The sequence below is a fragment of the Labeo rohita genome, chromosome 12, assembly GCF_022985175.1.
Source record: "Labeo rohita strain BAU-BD-2019 chromosome 12, IGBB_LRoh.1.0, whole genome shotgun sequence".
NCBI classification, from domain to species: domain Eukaryota; kingdom Metazoa; phylum Chordata; class Actinopteri; order Cypriniformes; family Cyprinidae; genus Labeo; species Labeo rohita.
The window spans coordinates 10734396-10753592 of NC_066880.1; the positions used below are offsets into that span (position 1 = coordinate 10734396).

General features: G+C 33.4%; 1 protein-coding gene across 4 annotated transcripts in view; it reads left to right on the forward strand.

Annotated features, from left to right (window-relative positions):
- vti1a (vesicle transport through interaction with t-SNAREs 1A) overlaps positions 1–19197 on the forward strand; it is a 175866-nt gene that overhangs the window by 105248 nt on the left and 51421 nt on the right. For 2 of the 4 annotated variants that reach the window (XM_051123749.1, XM_051123750.1), the window contains 2 exons: positions 4788–4858; positions 11613–11685. In XM_051123749.1, coding sequence (XP_050979706.1) covers positions 4788–4858; positions 11613–11678 — 137 coding nt within the window. In that variant the 3' untranslated portion in view covers positions 11679–11685. The remainder of the gene's footprint in view (positions 1–4787; positions 4859–11612; positions 11686–19197) is intronic. The other 2 variants (XM_051123747.1, XM_051123748.1) reach the window with 1 other exon arrangement.

A 19197-nucleotide genomic window follows, 5' to 3' on the forward strand; every position in this document is an offset into this window, starting at 1 on the left:
GCCTCTGACCTTCGATGATCCAATTCAGCCATACTAATATTGTAGGGGTGTAACGATACATGTATTCGTACCGAACCGTCACGGTACGGTACGTCCATCTCGGTTTGGTGCATGAGGCCTTGCAACGAATACAGGCAATTCACCCTCAAACCAGAAGGGGGTGCCCGCAGTAATGCAACGCTGTTTGATAACCGCCAGCAGAAGAATAGCGTATGCCAGGAGTTGCGCACTTGAAAACAAAGCCCACTAGACAGTGATCATGTGCTGATTCTGAACGCGTCTTTCACCGACAAAGGAGTATAACGTTACTTTAAAGGCTTGCGCACTCATCTGTCTGCGAAATGGAGCTTTGTGCTTTTGTATCCTACCTCTCTCATTCGGCACAAATCTAAATATTCCATGTTTGGTTTTGGTCTATATAGCTAATTTTGCCCTTTATGTCAACTGTGAGGGGGGTGAATTTTTTTTATAACTCATCCATTTAATTTATAGTAAACCTTAAAGTTCTGCATAATTTGGGGCGTGGCCACTTGAGTGACAGGTGGATTGCCGCTGCTGTCGCCACTGTTGCGGTAGGCGGGCGTGGTTTCAGCAACCAGCTCCACCCACGTCCCGCCTATTTGGCTGTTTTCGATTATCCGGGAGTGACGTGCAGTGACGCGATTCCAAGATGGCGACGGCCAACTCACACCCACTAAGAGCTTCAAATATGCTCTTCAGAAACCTACTGGTGACGTCACGGACACTACGTCCATGTTTTTTTACAGTCTGTGGTCGTTACGTGTCGCACAGTTTTTTTTTTTTTTTTGTCTATCAGTTAACTAAATTAAATATATTTCAAGTATTTATTCCTTGTATGTATATATGTACTGCAGATTTTATAGCCAATATATGATGTTAATTTGATATATTATTTAGTATTTTCACATGCAGGTGGAAAAAATTGTAATTTGTACTACTGTCTGTTTAAAATAAATGAACAGAAACCTAGAATAGTAGATTTGTTTTTGTTTTTTTGTTTTCTGTTGTACCGAAATCGTATCAAACCGTTACACCCCTACTAATATGGTTAACTAACTTTTTTTTTATTGCTGAAGAATGTTGAACTTTCTTCTTCTGCGTTCTACTGTACAAACATGACTTACTTTTCCTTCAGCCTGAGGCTTTTGTTTTAAAAGGGCGTTTACGTTTGACAAAATAGAGCAATCTCTGCCCAGATTTAAAAAGTAACACAAAAATAACTTAATGCATCACTTTCCATAAAAAGTAGCATACACCCTTAAAAATAAAGGTGCTTCACGATGCCATAGAAGAACCTTTTTTGTCTAAATGGTTCCATAAAGAACCTTTAACATCTGAAGAACCTTTCTGTTTCACAAAAGGTTCTTTGTGGTGGAAGAAGGTTCATCAGATTATAAAAAGGTAAGAAAGAGGTGGTTCCTTAAAGAACCTTTGACTAAATGGTTCTTCTGTGGCATCACTGTGAAGGACCTTTTAAAGCACCTTTATGTAGTGTAATTAGTTACTTTTTTAGGGAGTAATGCAGTATTGTAATGCATTACTTTTAAAAGAAACTTTCCGCCAACAATCAGAGTCAGTGGAGATAGCGACGTGCACAACCTCGTGAATAGGAGACCTTGACTCTGACTATCTCTGCGTTTTCTGTTGTACCTATTGTCCACAGCAGCTTCGTTTTTTCTCCTTCTGTTTATTTATATCTCGTTGAGCGTAGAATATACAGCGCTGACAGGATTGTTTCATTTGCGCTCGGACCCCTTCATGCCAACGGTCTCATCTATCATCTGAAGTGATATACGAGCGTGCGTGTCTGGGCGCGTGTGTATTGCATTGTTGCCATTGTGGCCGTGTCACATTCATTTGTTTAAAGGCCCCTTTCGCCCCGGACAGAGACGGATAGCGGTGCTTAATTTTCTTTACACAAGATTTCCACTCGCGGGTGGGCGGCAGCGTGTCTCATGCTCGACGGCCGGACGGTTATGATGGTTATTAATATCTCTATTGGCTCTTTTAATCTGGCCTATCTGTCACACGTGCTGTGACTGCTCCATCTAATCTGAGTATCCTTCAATCTGTCCCTACTCTGATTGGAAATTAATGAAGGCGAGAGACGCGTCTTTCTCGAACGCAGATGTAGCCCGTTCGTCTATTCCTCGAGCGTCACGCTGACTCTTTGAGAGCTGCACCTGTGTAGCGTAATCCAGTCATGAGTGCGTTGTTTACTCACAATTGTTTGGTGCATTTGAAAGCGTAGCTTTGATCCATGCAAAGATTTTTCACTTCGCTTTTTTTTTTTTATTATTCTTTTCCTCTCTTCAGACTGCTAATGTGGTTTCTACTTATAGCAGAGAGGGTTTTTGCTTGAGGAGAGGAGGTGGGATTTGTTTTGTTCATTGTTTTTTTTTTTTCGTCTTTTGACCCTTGGGATGTGAATATGACAGTGGCCACAGACAGGCTTGTCAGACGCCGTGTATGGGATGTTTAACTAAGTGCAAGCGTGTAAATGGGTGTACGGCCGTGACAGATGAAATGTGTTTGTAAGCGAGCAGCTGAATATTGCATGTGCTGATCGGGCTCGGTCGGATGCGGCATGCTGGGATATGCAAAAATATTTAAGACAGCGTGTTGGTGAGAAGGAGATGTAGTTTGAGATCCCCAGACATCGGAAATCAGGGTTATAACTAGACTTTTACATGTGTTGCTATGGCAGGGTGTTGCTATGGTTTTTTTGACTGCTTTTTTTTTTCTTAGAAGAGCCCAATTTTAAGTTTTTGAGATGTCCCTTCTTTGTTGTAATTCTATAACTGGAGACAATGTTACTTTTTTCGAGACAAGACACTATAGGAACAACCTTTTCTGTCACTGGTCAAGATTTAGGGCTTTTTTGTTTCATAATGTGTGATCTTTTACACCAGTGGAATGAAAACATTCACTGTTTATTTTATTATACTTTATCTATTTGCATTTGTGGATTTCAATTACAGTACATATTTTTAAAGCCTTTTTTGTATTTTTAATGTACTTGGTAATAAGCCAAAAATCTCTACTTAAGCAACACTTACATACATTAAAGTTGTAAGAGTAAATATTGTGAAGGTTTTTACAGAAGTGTTTGTTCATATAACATTTTCCTGATGTAAATATATATTTAAAATAAATTATATATATATATTTTGTAACTTTATATTTTCTGAGTTATGGAGTGATAACAGTATAAGTATTTAATATGTAAACTTGCGTACATTAAACATCTCTTTTTTTTCTCTTATTTTATTTAATATTTAGAAGGTTTTTACATAAGGGTTTGTTAATATAACAATTGCCTGATTTATACAACATGTTGTTTCCTAAAAATATGGTAAAATATATAGAAAAAAATATAAATACACAATTTTTATAAAAAAAATTTCTGGCTATTGTCTGATTTTTGGATTGATAACTATACATTTATCTGATTTATATAGCATTTTTGTCTTTATGTAAAATATTTAAAAATATATATTTTTGTAGAATATAGTATATTATAATAAAATATAAATAAATATTTTTTTCTGGCTATTTTCTTATTTATGAAGTGATAACAGTGAACGTTTCATTTTTACTACTCATTTAATTTATATTTTTACAGTTTTTACAGAAGGGATTGTTCATATAACATTTGCCAGATTTATTTAACATTTTATTTCCTGAAAATATGGTAAAATATTTAAAAATATATATTTTTGTAAAATATATATTATAATAAAGTCTAAATTAACAAAATATATTTTTTAATACTGTTTTTTTTTCTGGCTGTTTTCTTATTTTTGGAGTTATAACAGTATAAATATTTAATTTGTCAACTTACATACATCAAACTTTTTTTATTCCTTATTTTATTTATATTATGTAGGTTTTCATATTACATTTGCCTGATTTATATAACATGTTTCCTAAAAATATGTAAAATATTTAAAAATATATATTTGTTGTAAAATATATATTGTAATAAAATATTAATAAATAATATATTTTAATAATAATATAATAATATATTTTTTTCTGGCTTTTTATGAAGTGATAACAGTAAAAGTATTAGTAATAGTAAAAGTATATATAACTTTAAGTAGTTTTATTCTTTATTTTATTAATATTTTTACAGTTTTTACAGAATGGTTTGATCATATAACATTTGCCAGATTTATTTAACATTTTGTTTCCTAAAATATGGTGATTATTTATATATATATATATATATATATGTGTGTGTGTGTGTGTGTGTGTGTGTGTGTGTGTGTGTAAATGTTATAAGAAAATATTAATATATCTGCTTATTTAATCTTTTTTTTTTGGTCTATTTTCTGATATATGGAGTGAGTAATAAGTCAACTTACATGCATCAAACTTTTTATTTTTATTCTTTATTTTATTTATATTCTGTATTTACAGAAGGGTTTGTGCATATTGTCAACAAAATAAAATAAAAACTAACTTTTGAATCTGGCTTTATCCAGTTTCAGATTTATTTTCTGAAAATCATTGCATATTTAATTGAAGTATGCCTTATTTGAATATTTAAAGATAACTTTTTAGATTTTTTTTGTGCGTTTTAGTGTTTTGCCTTAATACGAATTCAGGAATTTATTCAATAAATATATTTTCTTCGTAGATGACAGTATCTGTGTGAATTCCTATTGAAGTGGCTAGATTTTGCCCACAAAAATTTGCCAAACAGCACTAAATACAGCCACATCTTAACATGGCCTGTTTCTCCTCTTATCCTCTTACAGAGCAAGTGGGACAGGAGATCCTCGCCAACCTGCACAGTGACCGCGAGAAGATCCAGAGATCCCGTGATCGGGTGAGTCCTCAGGAGCCAACACTCATCCAGAACAAACACATATGCTTTTCTCACTAAGAAATTACACAGGCTTACAAATACTTGACTTGATCAGATCTTGGCTCTTTGGGATGACACAAAGTGCCCTAGATCAGACACTTGACGAGAGAACAGGAGCGCACTCAAGTGCAGGCAGTTAACACCAGCTTGCACCTCTCGCGCATTAGCATAGCGGGCCTGCTGGAGTGAGTGATTGATTGAATGTACAGAACACAGAATGTTTGACACAGAGCACAGCACCAATAAGAAGCCTTTGTAGTTGTCCCGTCTCATGCGGTGAGATCACGCATGATGCAAGACTGTCTAAACGGGCATAGCTGGACAACAAAAACACCTCCGGACAGAACAAGGGTTTGTTCTCTGTTCTTCCGGCTGATATAACTCTGCAAGTCTTTCCGCTTCATGTGTGACTGTGCTGGACGGATGTCACAAGAGGGATTGTAGATTACAGACTAGTGAAAACTAAAAAAAATGTAAGAATGTATGTATAAATGCTTTACTTGCAAATTACGCTCCTTTTCACAGAAATAGCTTCACTTTTCTGTGCCCTTTTTTCTAGCTATTTTAAACTTTTTATTTTTAATTGGGGTAAAGGTACCATTTAGCAGATGTAGATATAGGTGTCCTGGAAGAGCTGTATTTCTTTATTTTATAAATATAAATAATTTAATTTTGTAATTCTGTAAATTAATTTTTTTTTGTTTATTATATATAAATAATTTCATTCACATTTAATTAAATTACTTCTACTTCTGAAGTAATAATAATAATAATAATAATAATAATAATATATTATTTATTGTTATTTAATAAGTAAAATTAAAAATTTAATTATTAGTGAATTAAACTATTTATATTTGAAAAATTATAACATTTTAAAAATGTATTCATTAATTTTGTACATTTCATATATATAAATAATTGAAATTACTAATAATTTTATAAAATAATTTATACTTATAAAATGTATACATAAATATTACCAAAATATATATAAATATATAAATAATTTAATTTAATTATTAGTGAATTAATTATTTATTAATAAAATTGTGTGTGTGTGTGTGTGTGTGTGTATACTTGTTTATGCTACATTGTGGGGACCAAATGTCCCCACAAGGATAGTAAAACCTGAAATTTTTGACATTGTGGGGACTGGCTTGAGGTCCCCATGGGTACAAAAGCTTATAAATCATACAGAATGAGTTTTTTTGAGAAAGTAAAAATGCAGAAAGTTTTCTGTAAGGGTTAGGTTTAGGGGTAGGGTTAGGGTAAGGGGATAGAAAATACAGTGTGGACAGTATACAAACCATTGCACCTATGGAGAGTCCCCACAAGGATAATAAACCAGATGTGTGTGTGTGTGTGTGTGTGTGTGTGTATATATATATATATATATATATATATATATATATATATATATATATATATATATATATATGTATGTATGTATGTATGTATGTGTGTATATATATGTATCTTATACGCAAAAAAGTTACATTCTATATTTTTTTACATTTAAATAATTTAATTCAGTAATAACTTCAGTTTTGCTTATATAAAAATAATAAATAATTGAATTTATGTGTGTAAAAAAAAAAAATTAATTCACAAATAATTAAATTAAATGATTTATATAGTTAATATAATTATTTATTATTTTTATATAAGCAAAACTGAATTATTACTAAATTAAATTATTTAAATGTAAAATTTAAAACAATGTTTATTAATTTATTTGTAAATTTTATAAATATAAATAATTTTAATTACTAATAATTTAATTAAATTATTAGTGAATTAATTTTTATTTTTTTAATTAATTTTATTATATATATAATCTAAATGAATCACACATATATTTTTTAATTTGGTAAATATAAATAATTTAAATCACTATTGACTCTAATTCATTGTAATTTTATATATACATTTATATATACATATAAAAATGTATATCTGTACTTAAAATGTATTGGAAAAATCTTTATTTTCACCCAGCCGTATCAATAACCTTCAGGGCAATATAGACGTAAGTATGCCATGCTAAGATTGAAAGGTGTTGATATAGAGAACTGTTTGTGAGCTTTTTTTAAATGTGTCACTTCTCCTACCAGGTATCAGATGTCTTTCTCTCTACATCCTCATCCCTCTTTTACTCCCCCCTTCTTCCTTCAACCTTTATTTGTTACTTTATCCTCTGCATGTATAATCGTTTTTACCTTTCCATATCTCAGTCTATCCCTCCTATTTTGTTTGTCCCTGCCGTGTCCGCTGTCATAGTCTTACCTCTCTCTCTTTTCCTCTCTCACCCTCTCTTTCTTTCTAGAAGACAGGTATAGAGAGCTCAGTCAGGGGCCTCTCTGATGGCTTCTTATGAAGGATGCTTAAAGATCACAACATGGCAGTTGGGCAGGCAGCTCATTTCAAAGGAAATAAAACATTTCCTTTCAAAGGTCTGCTGTCTATGGAGAATAGCTCTCCTTCCCTGGAGCCCCGACTGGCCCTCACACTTTAAAGACATTTTGCCAGGCTGGAGAAATGGAGAGGAGAAAAGAAAAGAAAGCATGATAAGAAGACATTAGATGGAAAGAGCAATAAACTGCTTTTTGAGCGAAGGAAACGGCAGATGAAAGACTTTTTCGAGTGTCTCTTAACAATCAGTTCCCTCGCTCTCTTTCAAACAGACGCACACAAACACTAAGAGACACGTAGTGCCTTGCAAGCACCACTACTACTATTGCTCATCCTCAGCGTATAGGAACAAGCCTCTAACTTTGACTAATAACTAATCCCGCACTGACTTGAGTAAATAGTGCTATTGCAATTCCAAGTATTAAGACGTTAAAGGGATAAAAAAATGAAAATTCTGTCATTAATTACTCACCCTCATGTCGTTCCAAACCCGTAAGACCTTTGTTCGTCTTCACAACACAAATTAAGATATTTATGATGAAATCCGATTGCTTGACCCTGCATAGACACCAAAGTAACTACCATGTTCAAGGCACAGAAAGGCAGTAAGGACATTGTTAAAGTAGTCCATGTGACATCAGTGCTTCACTCTAGATGTCTTCACGGGTCCACTTGGATCTGAAAACCCGAGGTCCAACCCGAGACCGAGCAGATTCGGGTACAAAACTTCTAGAAGTCCCTAGAAGGTCGGGGTTGGTATTAGTTCTCGGGTAATTAAAATAAATGTGCTTTTTCTGAATGAAACCAACAAAAACCTGAAGTCTTTTAAACTATCCCGGATGTGTAGCCTACTTTTGCGTTCGTATTAAAGGAGAGGTTCGCTTTAATTTACTTACCCTCTTATTATCCAAGATGTTCATGTCTTTCTTTCTTCAGTCGTAAAGAAATTATGTTTTCTGAGGAAAACATTTCAGGATTTTTCTCCATATAATGGAGTTCTATGGTGCCCCCAAGTTTGAACTTCAAAAATACAGCTTAAATGAAGCTCCAAAGGGTTCTAAACTATCCCAGCCAGGGAAGAAGAGTGTTATCTAGCAAAACGATTGGTTATTATAATAAAAAATTACAATTTATATACTTTTTAACCTCAAACGCTCGTCTTGTCTAGCTGTGCATGAACGTTTCCAGTTCAAGACAGTTGGGATATGTTGAAAAACTCCAATATTATTTTCGTCCTACATTGCTGTTTTACCTTTTCTTTTTTTTTGTAAAGGGGGTTTGGTACTTCTGCCACGATGTAGGGTGATTCTGAAATTGGAGGAGATAATCGATTCTGATAATTGATTAATCTAACAATTATTAGAATGATTAATCAACTAATAATCAGTTATTTCACTGATTAATCAGTGGACTTTTATTCAGTTTTTGCAATTAGTTAACATAATGAGTTGCATGTTCTAACAAATAAATAAAGGTAATTATTTCAGATTTTGAAAATCATATTATGTAATTACATTTATCAAACAATTCATTTATACAAATAAATATGTTTTGCACACAAAACAAGATGACTGACAGGAAAAAATCTCTTATATGATTTTTAATTAGTTTTATAAAAGTGAACGACACATCATTCTGCCTAAACATTTCTTGGACTACAGCGACACACTGGTCAAACCACATTGTTGCAGGTTCACATCCAGAACAAAAATTTACAGATAATTTACCCACCCCCCTTGTCATCCAAGATGTTCATGTCTTTCTTTCTTCAGTGTAACAAAATAGTTTTTTGAGGAAAACATTTCAGGAATCTTCTCCATATAATGGACTTCTATGGTGCCCGTGAGTTTAAACTTCCAAAATGCAGTTTAAATGCAGCTTCAAAGTGCTCTAAATGATCCCAACCGAGAAAGAAGGGTCTTATCTAGCAAAACTAATAGTTTTTTTTTTTTTAAATACAATTTATATACTTTTTAACTTCAAATGCTCGTCTTGTCTAGCTCTGCGTGTGCTCTGTCTATTCCGGTTCAAGACAGTTAAGGTATGTCGAAAAACTCCCATCTCATTTCTCCTCCAACTTAAAAATCACCCTACATCGCTGTTTTACCTTTTTTTGTTGTAAAGTGTATTTAATCTTCTTTGCACTTGGACTTTGTAAACACTGGGTCGGTACTTCTACATCGATGTAGGACGATTTTGAAGTTGGAGGAGAAAATGAGATGGGAGCTTTTCGACATACCCTAACTGTCATGAACCGGAATTCACAGAGCACACGCAGAGCTAGACAAGACAAGCATTTGAGATTAAAAAGTACATAAATTGTCAGTTGTTTTTAGAAAATGACTATTGTTTTGCTGGATAAGACCCTTCTTCCTTGGCTGGGATCATTTAGAGCCCTTTGAAGCTGCATTTAAACTGCATTTTGGACGTTTGCGGGCACAACAGAAGTCCACTATATGGAGAACGTTCCTGAAATGTTTTCCTCAAAAAACATAATTTCTTTTACGACTGAAGAAAGAAAGACATGAATATCTTGGATGACAAGAGGGTGAGTTAATAATCTGTAAATTCTGTTCTGGAAGTGAAATTCTTTAATGACAGAATTTTCAGTTTTGGGTGAACTATCCCTTTAAAATGAGTGGGAAAAATCCCATAAACCTTAGTACGTTTTAAATTCATAGTTTGCTTTTTCTATTCTGAAATAGGTACTAAATCATTACTGATTTGCAGTTTGTCCTGCAGCAGTCAAATGGAAGCAAACTGCCGTATCATTGTTCCGAATGTTTGTGTCTATTATATATTCTTGAGTTTAGCTCAAAGTAGTAGTTCTGAATATCAGTATGGTCCAACTTGCATGGTTTTTGCGTGACAAACATTATAAGTGCAACAGACTTTAAGTAGTTTTCTGCTCATAGTTTGGTTTCTTTGTGAGACTAAATTGTTACAATGTTGCATTTTGTTCTGTGATTTGATTCAGTGTAACATTTCAAAAAGAACCTTGTCGCATGGGAGCAAACCGCCGCCTCATTGGTCAGAATGTTTCTGTGCCATTTATGTTGCAATGATCAGCTCAAAGCAGAATTTCCGAATGTCAAGATAGTTGAAATCCAAGTCTGATGCGTTTCGTATGGTAAACCTTAAGAACACCCATAGAGTTCTGGTTGTTTTCGGCTTTCATAGTCTGTTTTTCTTTGATCTCCCTGGTTGGGTTAGCTTTGACAAGGCGACGTTACAAAACAGACCAGAATTTGTTAATAAAAGTCACGTGTGCAAATTGCGCCCTCATTGGTGAGAACTTTTCTGCATCGTTTGTTGCTGTTTTCACTTACAGCGACATTTTCGAATGTTTAGCAATTTGAGAACAAAAGATTACAAGATTGACCAAACCTTATAACGTGTGAATATTTTGCCTCAAATGTCTTTTTAAATAAGTAATATTCCTGTTTCTGGTTATGCTGTGATTGTTGTTCATGCTATTTTCTTTAATTAGGTTTAGGCCTGCGTGACTGTAGCTCTTTTAACTCTATTCAATGAAATTCAGGCATTGAATCGAGCTACTGGGAATCATCTTACCAAGACCATTTACTAGTCTGTAATCGGACCCTGCTCTAGATCTGCTGTACTGGTAATCTCTTTTGTTGTGGCTCTTGTTTTGGGTTCCTAATTCACGGAGAGCTCCACCATGTGTTTTCGTGTTGGCACAACTCTGACCTGACAGAAAAAGAGAGAGGGATTTTGGGAAAAGCCGAGGGAGCTCTCATGGGACAGATCCATCGCTGAGAGAGACATCAGGCAGCTCTTGGGCTGTTGGTGGTGCCAGAACCCAAACCCGCCTAAAACCACATCTGTCCCTGAGCCTGCCCGCTAACACACACACACACACACACACATATGCATATACACATGCACATGTCCCTGCTGACCGTGAGGACAGAGAAGGAGGCTTTCTCAAGGAGCCCAGCCAGAATCACGTATCTGACGTCTGCCAAAGCTCTGGCTTCACTTCCATAGCAATGTCAGCATTCCTAAACACACACACACACACACACACATATCTCCAGATGGATAGCTTTTACTTATGCGTCCTGCTATGTGAGCCATATATTGAACGTAAAACATGTAAAACACTACCAGTCAAAAGTTTCATAATAAATTTCTTTCAACAGTTAATTTAGTAGCTATAGACGGTCTTCTCTGGAGTCTATAGAGATTCTAAGCCATTTTTATAGCACAAATTTAACATGACCTCTAACGTGGACATTCTCTCTTCTTTTTTCTTTTCTCTTTTCTTCTCCCACAGCTGAGAGAGACGGATGCTAACTTGGGCAAGAGCTCTCGGATCCTGACCGGCATGCTGAGAAGGTAAGAGGAAGGTAGGGACCGTTTCTGATACCTCTCTATGGATGTGTTTGACAGCGGCCCCAAACCCCGTACACTGCATGAACACACAAATGTACACACTTATGCACTGCGTTTGCACAGCATGAATAGTAAGTAAAGTAAAAGTAAAACTGATCAGAGTTTTACACATTGTTTGAATCCATAGAATCTGCACATTTTTGACATTTTATGATTATTATGGGGGAAAATGTGTGGAATTCTGGGTTTAAAATATAGGGTTCCCATATATAATTCCTATAGGCCTGTCCAGTTATGCTTTACATTTAGTTGTGCATTTTATTTATAGATTATTGATAAGCATATATATATATATATATATATATATATATTATATATTATATATATATATATATATATATATATTTATTTTTTTTATTTTTTATTTTTTTTTTTTGCAAATTTACACTACCAGTCAAACATTGAACATTAAGATTTTTAATGTTTTTATAAAGGTCTCTTCTGCTCACGAAGTTCCAAAGTACAGCAAAAACAGTAAAATCGTTAAATATTTTTAATATTTAAAATAATGCTTTTCTATTTGAATATATTTAAAAATGTAATTTATTTTGAATTTTTAGCACCATTACTCCAGTCACATGATTCTTCAAAAATCATTCTGATTTTCTGATTTCCTGCTCAAAAACATTTATCACTATTATTATTATTATTATTATTATTATTATTATGTTGAAAACAGCTGAGTATAATTTTTTCAGGTTTCTTTGATGAATAGAAAGTTCAGAAAAACAACATTTATCTGAAATAGAAATAGTTTATAACATTATGACTTCCTTTATCATCACTTTTGATCAATTTAAAGCCAAAATAAATGAATAAATAAATATATAAATATTATACTGACTCCAAGCTTAAAAGCTTAAATATTGACAATAATAATAATAATAAAAATGTTTCTGAAACAGCAAATCAGCATATTAGAATGATTTCTGAGGTATCATGTGACACTGACAACTGGGGTAATGATGTTGAAAATTCAGATTTGTTCACAGTAATAGATTTCATTTTAAAGTATATTCAAATAGAAAGCAGTTATTTCAAATAATAAAAATGTTTCACAATATATCTGTATTTTAGATCAAATAAATACAGGCTTGGTGAGCAGAAGAGAATTTTTCTAAAAAACATTAAAAATCTTACTGTTCAAAAACTTTTGACAGGTAGCGTACATAGGTTTTTAAATTCACAAAATTCTATTTTTTTTTTATTTGATTTGATTTTTTATCTAAATGTTGATCAAAACTATATAATAAAATTGCATTGCCATTTGAATGTTTGGTGTCTGTAGGAATTTAATTACATTTTTTTTTTTTTTTAATTTTAAATTTTTATTTTTTAAAAACAGACGTTTCTTAAGCACACCAAGGCTTTATTTATTTGATCAAAAATATAGTAAAAATGGTAATATCATGTTATTATTAATGTTAAGTATTATTATAATATTTATAAATATTGAAATAACAAAATAATATATATATATATATATATATATATATATATATATATATTCTTATTATGAATGTTAAAAACAGCTCTACTACTAAATATTTTGTGGAAGAATAGTATTTTTTAAATAATTTTTTTGTATGTACAAATCTTTACTTTTACTTTTATTTAAAGTATCTTTGCTAAATAAAAGTATTAGTTTATTTATAAGTATATTTATTTTTATCAAAAATCTTACTGACCCTAAGCTTTTGAATGCTAGTGTATGTATAGTGTGTGTGTGCGCTAGTTTGTTTGTTTTTCTGCATCAACATTTATCAATATAATTTAATAAACCACGTATGTGTTGAGATTCAGAGTTCTGGCGTCTGCAGGCCCCGATTCCATGTGGTCCTACTCATCATGCAATTGGGTTTTTTCAACACTCTTCTGCCCTAAAGCAGATCTAGTGTTCCTCCCACTATTCTGTCTCTATGTAGTATCGGCTTTAAACAGCAGAACTCATCATTCATATCAGCAGGCTGATGAGATATTGGCTTTTTTCCCTGTGTGGTAGATGTGAGATAACTGAAGCAATGCGCAGCCGCTCTCTCTCTCTCTCTCTGTTCCACTTACTGTTGTTTTCTCCAGCAGCCTCATATCTCTCTCCTTCACACACACGCACAATTCAGTTTAACGTCTGTCACATCTCCGATTTATAAAGTGCCTTTGCGCCCTTTCCTGAACCGTGACGACAAGGTTTTGTTTCTTTTTTTCTTTTTTTGATTAAGAGTAATATGTAAATGACACCAGCTAAATTTAAAACCCCGGGGCCAGGAAGGAAGTGCCAATTGAAATAGATGCTTCAGTGGTCGTAGACAATCAGGACGTGTGCGGCGAGCGAGAGGGAGAGGAGGAGAGACACCGAGAGAGAGAGCGAGATGCCGAGGACGCAGACTGTAACCAATATTTCTGCATATGTCTCCATTTTGTCAAGTCTCATTAGAGGGGCCGCGGCCGGCGGGTGTCACAGAAGCTGTCCAGAAATCATTCATCATCCTCCTTTCCTTCCCACCTCCCTCTGTCTCTCTCTTATTCCATCCCGCCCCGCCGCTAAGTAAATAACACGCACTTATTTCAATATTATCATATTAATGTTAAAGTTCAGCTGTCACCTAATGGGAAGACTAAATCAGACGTAGCATTTAAGCAATGTAGTGCTGCAGCGAGGCCGCCTCAAATCAGGATTTATGAGTTTTTTCCACACGCGCCGTCTCCCTTCAGCCCCGCTGCCTTTCTGCATGAAGGCCCACCGCACCCCCCCGTTCTTCCTGTCTGCCTAGTAAAGGCCTTCTCTCTCTCTTTCTTTCTCTAGATCTGTCTTCCTAACTTGTTTGTGCCTTTTCTTTTTGAAAAAGAGCAAATAAAGCCTTCCGACATATTACATCTGTGTGGCATCTCAAAGCCATTTGCAACAGAAAAGTAGCAAAGACAACAGACAGATTAGATAGTTTTGGTTTACTTTTCTCTAATACGTTTTTTTGGCTTTCATAAATTTTCCTGGCTTTTATTTAATTGCATGCTTGCTTAATCTTTGGACGTTTGAGTAATAGCTTAATATATATAGATATTGCTTTTACTACATTGCATATTACTTTTTTTTTTTTTTTTTTTTTTAGCCCCAAATATACTGTTAGTGTTTTATTAACACTTTACAATAAGGTTTTATTTGTTTACATGAATTAACTATATTAGTTAATGTGAGCAATGTTTATATAACATTTGTAAATCTTAGTTAAGTTCAAAATTTACTAATGCATTATGAAAATTTAAAGTCGAATATGTAAACTGTGAACTAACGTGAACATTTTTATTAACTAAGGTTTTCTAAATCCAAAGTTTTACATGAACTAGCTGGTGTTTAGCTAAATCAATTGCTAAATCAAACTAAAAATAGCTTTTTTGGTAAATCAGCTGGTTTTAGCTTGTTTTTTTTTTTTTTTTTTTTTTTTTTTTTTTTTTTTTTTTTTTTAAGCTGTTTTCGTTAAAGGAACTGGTTTTAGCTGTATTGTTGTTGTTTTTTTTTACTTTTTCTTTTTGTTTTTTTTTTTGGCTAAATCAACTAGTTTTAGGTGTTTTTGAATTTAATTTTTTTTCTCGTAAATCAAACTAAAAACAGCTTTTTTCCCCAAATCAACTGGTTTTAACTTTTTTTTATTTTTTTAGCTGTTTTTTTTTTTTGTTAAATTAACTGGTTTTAGCTGGTTTTTAGCTTTTTTTGCTAAATCTAACTGAAAAAAGCTAAAACCAGTTTTTTGCTATTTTTTACTACTATTTTTTTACTACTTTTTAGCTGTTTTTGATTTTTTTTGCAAAGCTAACTGGTTTAAACTGCTTGTAACTGTTTTCATTAAATGAATAGGTTTTAGCTGTTTTTTTAGCTGTTTTTATCAAATCAGCTGGTTTTAGCTGATTTTTGGCTTTTTTGCTAAATCAGCTGGTTTTAGCTGTTTTTTGCTGGTCTTCATTAAATCAACTGGTTTTAGGTATTTTTATTATTATTATTATTATTATTATTATTATTTTGGCTGTTTTTTTTTTAAGTTTTTGCTAAATCATTTTTAGCTTTTTTTTTTGCTCAAATATTAATAGATGCTGTAAAAATATATTGTTTATTGTTAGTTCATGATAATGCATTAACTAATGTAACAAATGAGACCTTATTGTTTTCTATCTATATTTAATTAACATTTATGTTTTTAATTTTTGATTTAAATTAAGTTTAAGTTATACTATTTTAGTCATGTGCTTTTGTCACTTTTATTAGTTTTTTATATTTATTTATTTTGTATTCCTGTTTAGCTTTAATGTATATGTATTTCAGTTGTAGCTTTAGAAATTTTTGTCATTTAAGTTTTTCATCTAATATTTATAATTTATTTTTAGTTTTTAGATTTATATTTCATTAACAAGAACAGCACTGGCTTTAACACTAAGCATAAAAGCATACCTCGTCCCATGAAAAGACACCTCAAATTATGCGAATTGTTGTGGAAAGGTGTAATACCACTTTTCTGAGAAATCAGATTTTTACTTGGCTAATGATAAAACATTGAAAAAATCCCTTAGAGTTACACTGAAATATATCACAGAGACTTCAGGGGGAAGTGTTTTAACTTGGCAAAAGCTCTTTGATAAGCAAGGATAAGTTATCACAATAACGCAATGCATTTTTTCAATCAGGCATTGAGGAAGAGTAATAGGACCTTTCATAACAGCAACAAGTTTTGTACAAGCACCACTCATTTCCATCAAAAAAATGTAAAAATCTAGTCTTTAAAAATCCGCATTGTCGTTTCTCAGGGTCATAGGACATTTGGCTTTGTATTTTTCTCAAACGGCTGTACAGTGTTTCTTAATTCTTTGCTTGCGCTGAGTAATTCAAATGAAAGCGAGGTGAACTTGACTCCCCGCAGCGCTACGTAACCTGATTATCTGCGTTGGCCTTTGTACGCACACTCACTTACTCCAGGTTGTGTTTGTCATGGTGAGGTTCACAGGCTCTCAGCTGTGAGTTGAGGACGGAGCATTAGCCCGCTGCGATAAATATTGTTGTAAGATGGAGACAGAGAGACCCGCGCCGCACCAGATGTTTACCCTGAGTGGAGAGCGCTGTGTGGGTGAGGACGACTCCAAATATGTATACTCTGTGATACTTCCGCTCCGAGGACACTGCGTGCATTTTGAGCACAGCTCCTGTTTCATCCCCGACTTTTTGAGTTCAAACGAAGCTGTTTATAATACACTGGTATCAAATAAGAGATGCGTATCCCAAAAGGATTTTAACAGAGGGATTTAACAGTGACACATCTCTGATAGTCTGGTAATTCAGCCCTTAATCAAAGTAAACTCACATCATGACAGGCAAAGCAGTTTTACTCTCCCGGTCCTCTCGTTTTCTCTCTCTCTCTCTCTCCCTGAGCAGACTACTGAGCTGGGCCGTCTCGTGCTCCAGCTCGCTCTAAATTATTAATGGCCAGCTTCAGAAACTCCTGAGGGTTTTAATTATATTGTCATGGTCATACTCATCTCATTAACTTTTAATGCCTACGCCTGCTTAAAGAAATCATAATATTATTAAAGAATAATCATACCAATTAAAACATTTGCCTTGATGACGGATTGTTTAATACACAAGTTACTGGACTCAATCGAGCCTTCAAAGCACCCTGGGAGGAGGGCTGAAGCTGCGTGAGCAGTGTGACCTTGCAAGAGAAGTTCTTAGACATACAAACTTATAGTTGGAAGTAGTTTGGTAGATTTGTTTGCGAGAGTATGTATTAAAAAGACTTGAAACTGAAAGCAAGTCCCTTCTAGTGCTAATGGTTTCTGCATTGGGTCGATGTTCACCCAAAAAAAGAAAGTTCTGTCATTCTCTCACTTATTTTGTTCCAAAGCTGTATGAATTTCTTCTGATATATGTGACCTTGGACCGCAAAACCAGTCATAAGTAGTACGGGTATATTTGTAGCAATGGCCAACAATACATTGCATGGGTCAAAATTTTCAATTTTACTTTTATACCAAAAATCACTGGGATATTAAGTAAAGATCATGTTCCATGAAGATATTTTGTGATTTCCTACCGTAAATATATCAAAACGTTATTTTTGATTAGTAATATACATTGTTAAGAAAATTTTCTTAAATTTTCTCAATATTTTGCATTTTTATGCACCTTCAGATTCCAGATTTTCAAATAGTTGTATCTGTTCTAACAAATTATATATCAATGGAAAGCTTATTTATTCAGCTTTCAGATGTATAAATCTCAATTTTACCCTAAATTTACCCTTATGACTGGTTTTGTGGTCCAGGTTCACATATTGAAAATCCGATGTTTATACAATCAAATTCAAAGGGGTTATCTTAAATATATATAATTTTTTACACCACAGAGGAAATGAAAATCATACAGGTTTGGAATGACATGAGGTTGAATAAATGATCTTGGAATACTCTTTTCTGGCTGAACTATTCCTTTTAGGCTTGTTAACACACAGTCTGGTGAGACTAAACAACAGTGACCCTTTACACTTTGCATAAACATTCATTCATATGTAGATTTATTTATTTTTTTCTTGAACCAAATTAATTTCAGTACGTCTTCAGTGTGTTCATATAGAGGTCAGATTACACCTACTCAGGCAAAATGCAAATCATTCAAAAATTTCCAACTTTTACAATATTTTAAAAGCATTGGCAGGTAAGTCAAATGCTTTCCATTATTTTTTTTCTATTTCATTTTGCCTTAAAGCAAAGAAAAAAAACTTTGAGTCACTCATTTTGGTAGAAAAATTAGATCAAAATAAGATTTCCAAGTTTAATGAACTGAAATAATTTGTTGATTAAATCAGGCGAAACAAATTACAAGCACTCACAAGTATCTGTTGTTTTTCACATTGTGGTCTGATTGCAATGCATCTTGGGTGCATGTACACCTTGCTTTTAATGTTTTTAAGTGCAATCGCCTAAATGGATAGTTCAGCCAAAAATAAAAATTCTGCTATCATTTAATCAGGACAATTTCATTAATTTCAAACCATTTTGTCTTTCTTTCTATGGAACACAAAAGAAGATATTTTACAGAATCAAAACCAAACAGTTAGAAACTGTCAAACACCAAGAATTTTTTCCAAATATCGTCTGTGTTCTGCAGAAGAAATTAGGCTTTGTAGGTTTGAGACTATTACGGTAAATAAATGGTGACAGAATTGTATTTTTTGGGTAAACTAGCTCCCTGTGTTAAAGGGATAGTTCACGCAAAAATGAAAAATGGTTTCGTTAATTACTCACTCTCATGTCGTTCCAAATTCATCTTCGTTGTTCATCTTCAGAACAAATTAAGATAGTTTTGATGAAATCCGAGAGCTTTTTGACATTTCATAAACGGCAATGCAACTGACATGTTCATGGCCCAGAAAGGTAGTAAGGACATCATTAAAATAGTCCATGTGGCGTCTGTGTTTCAACCTTAATTT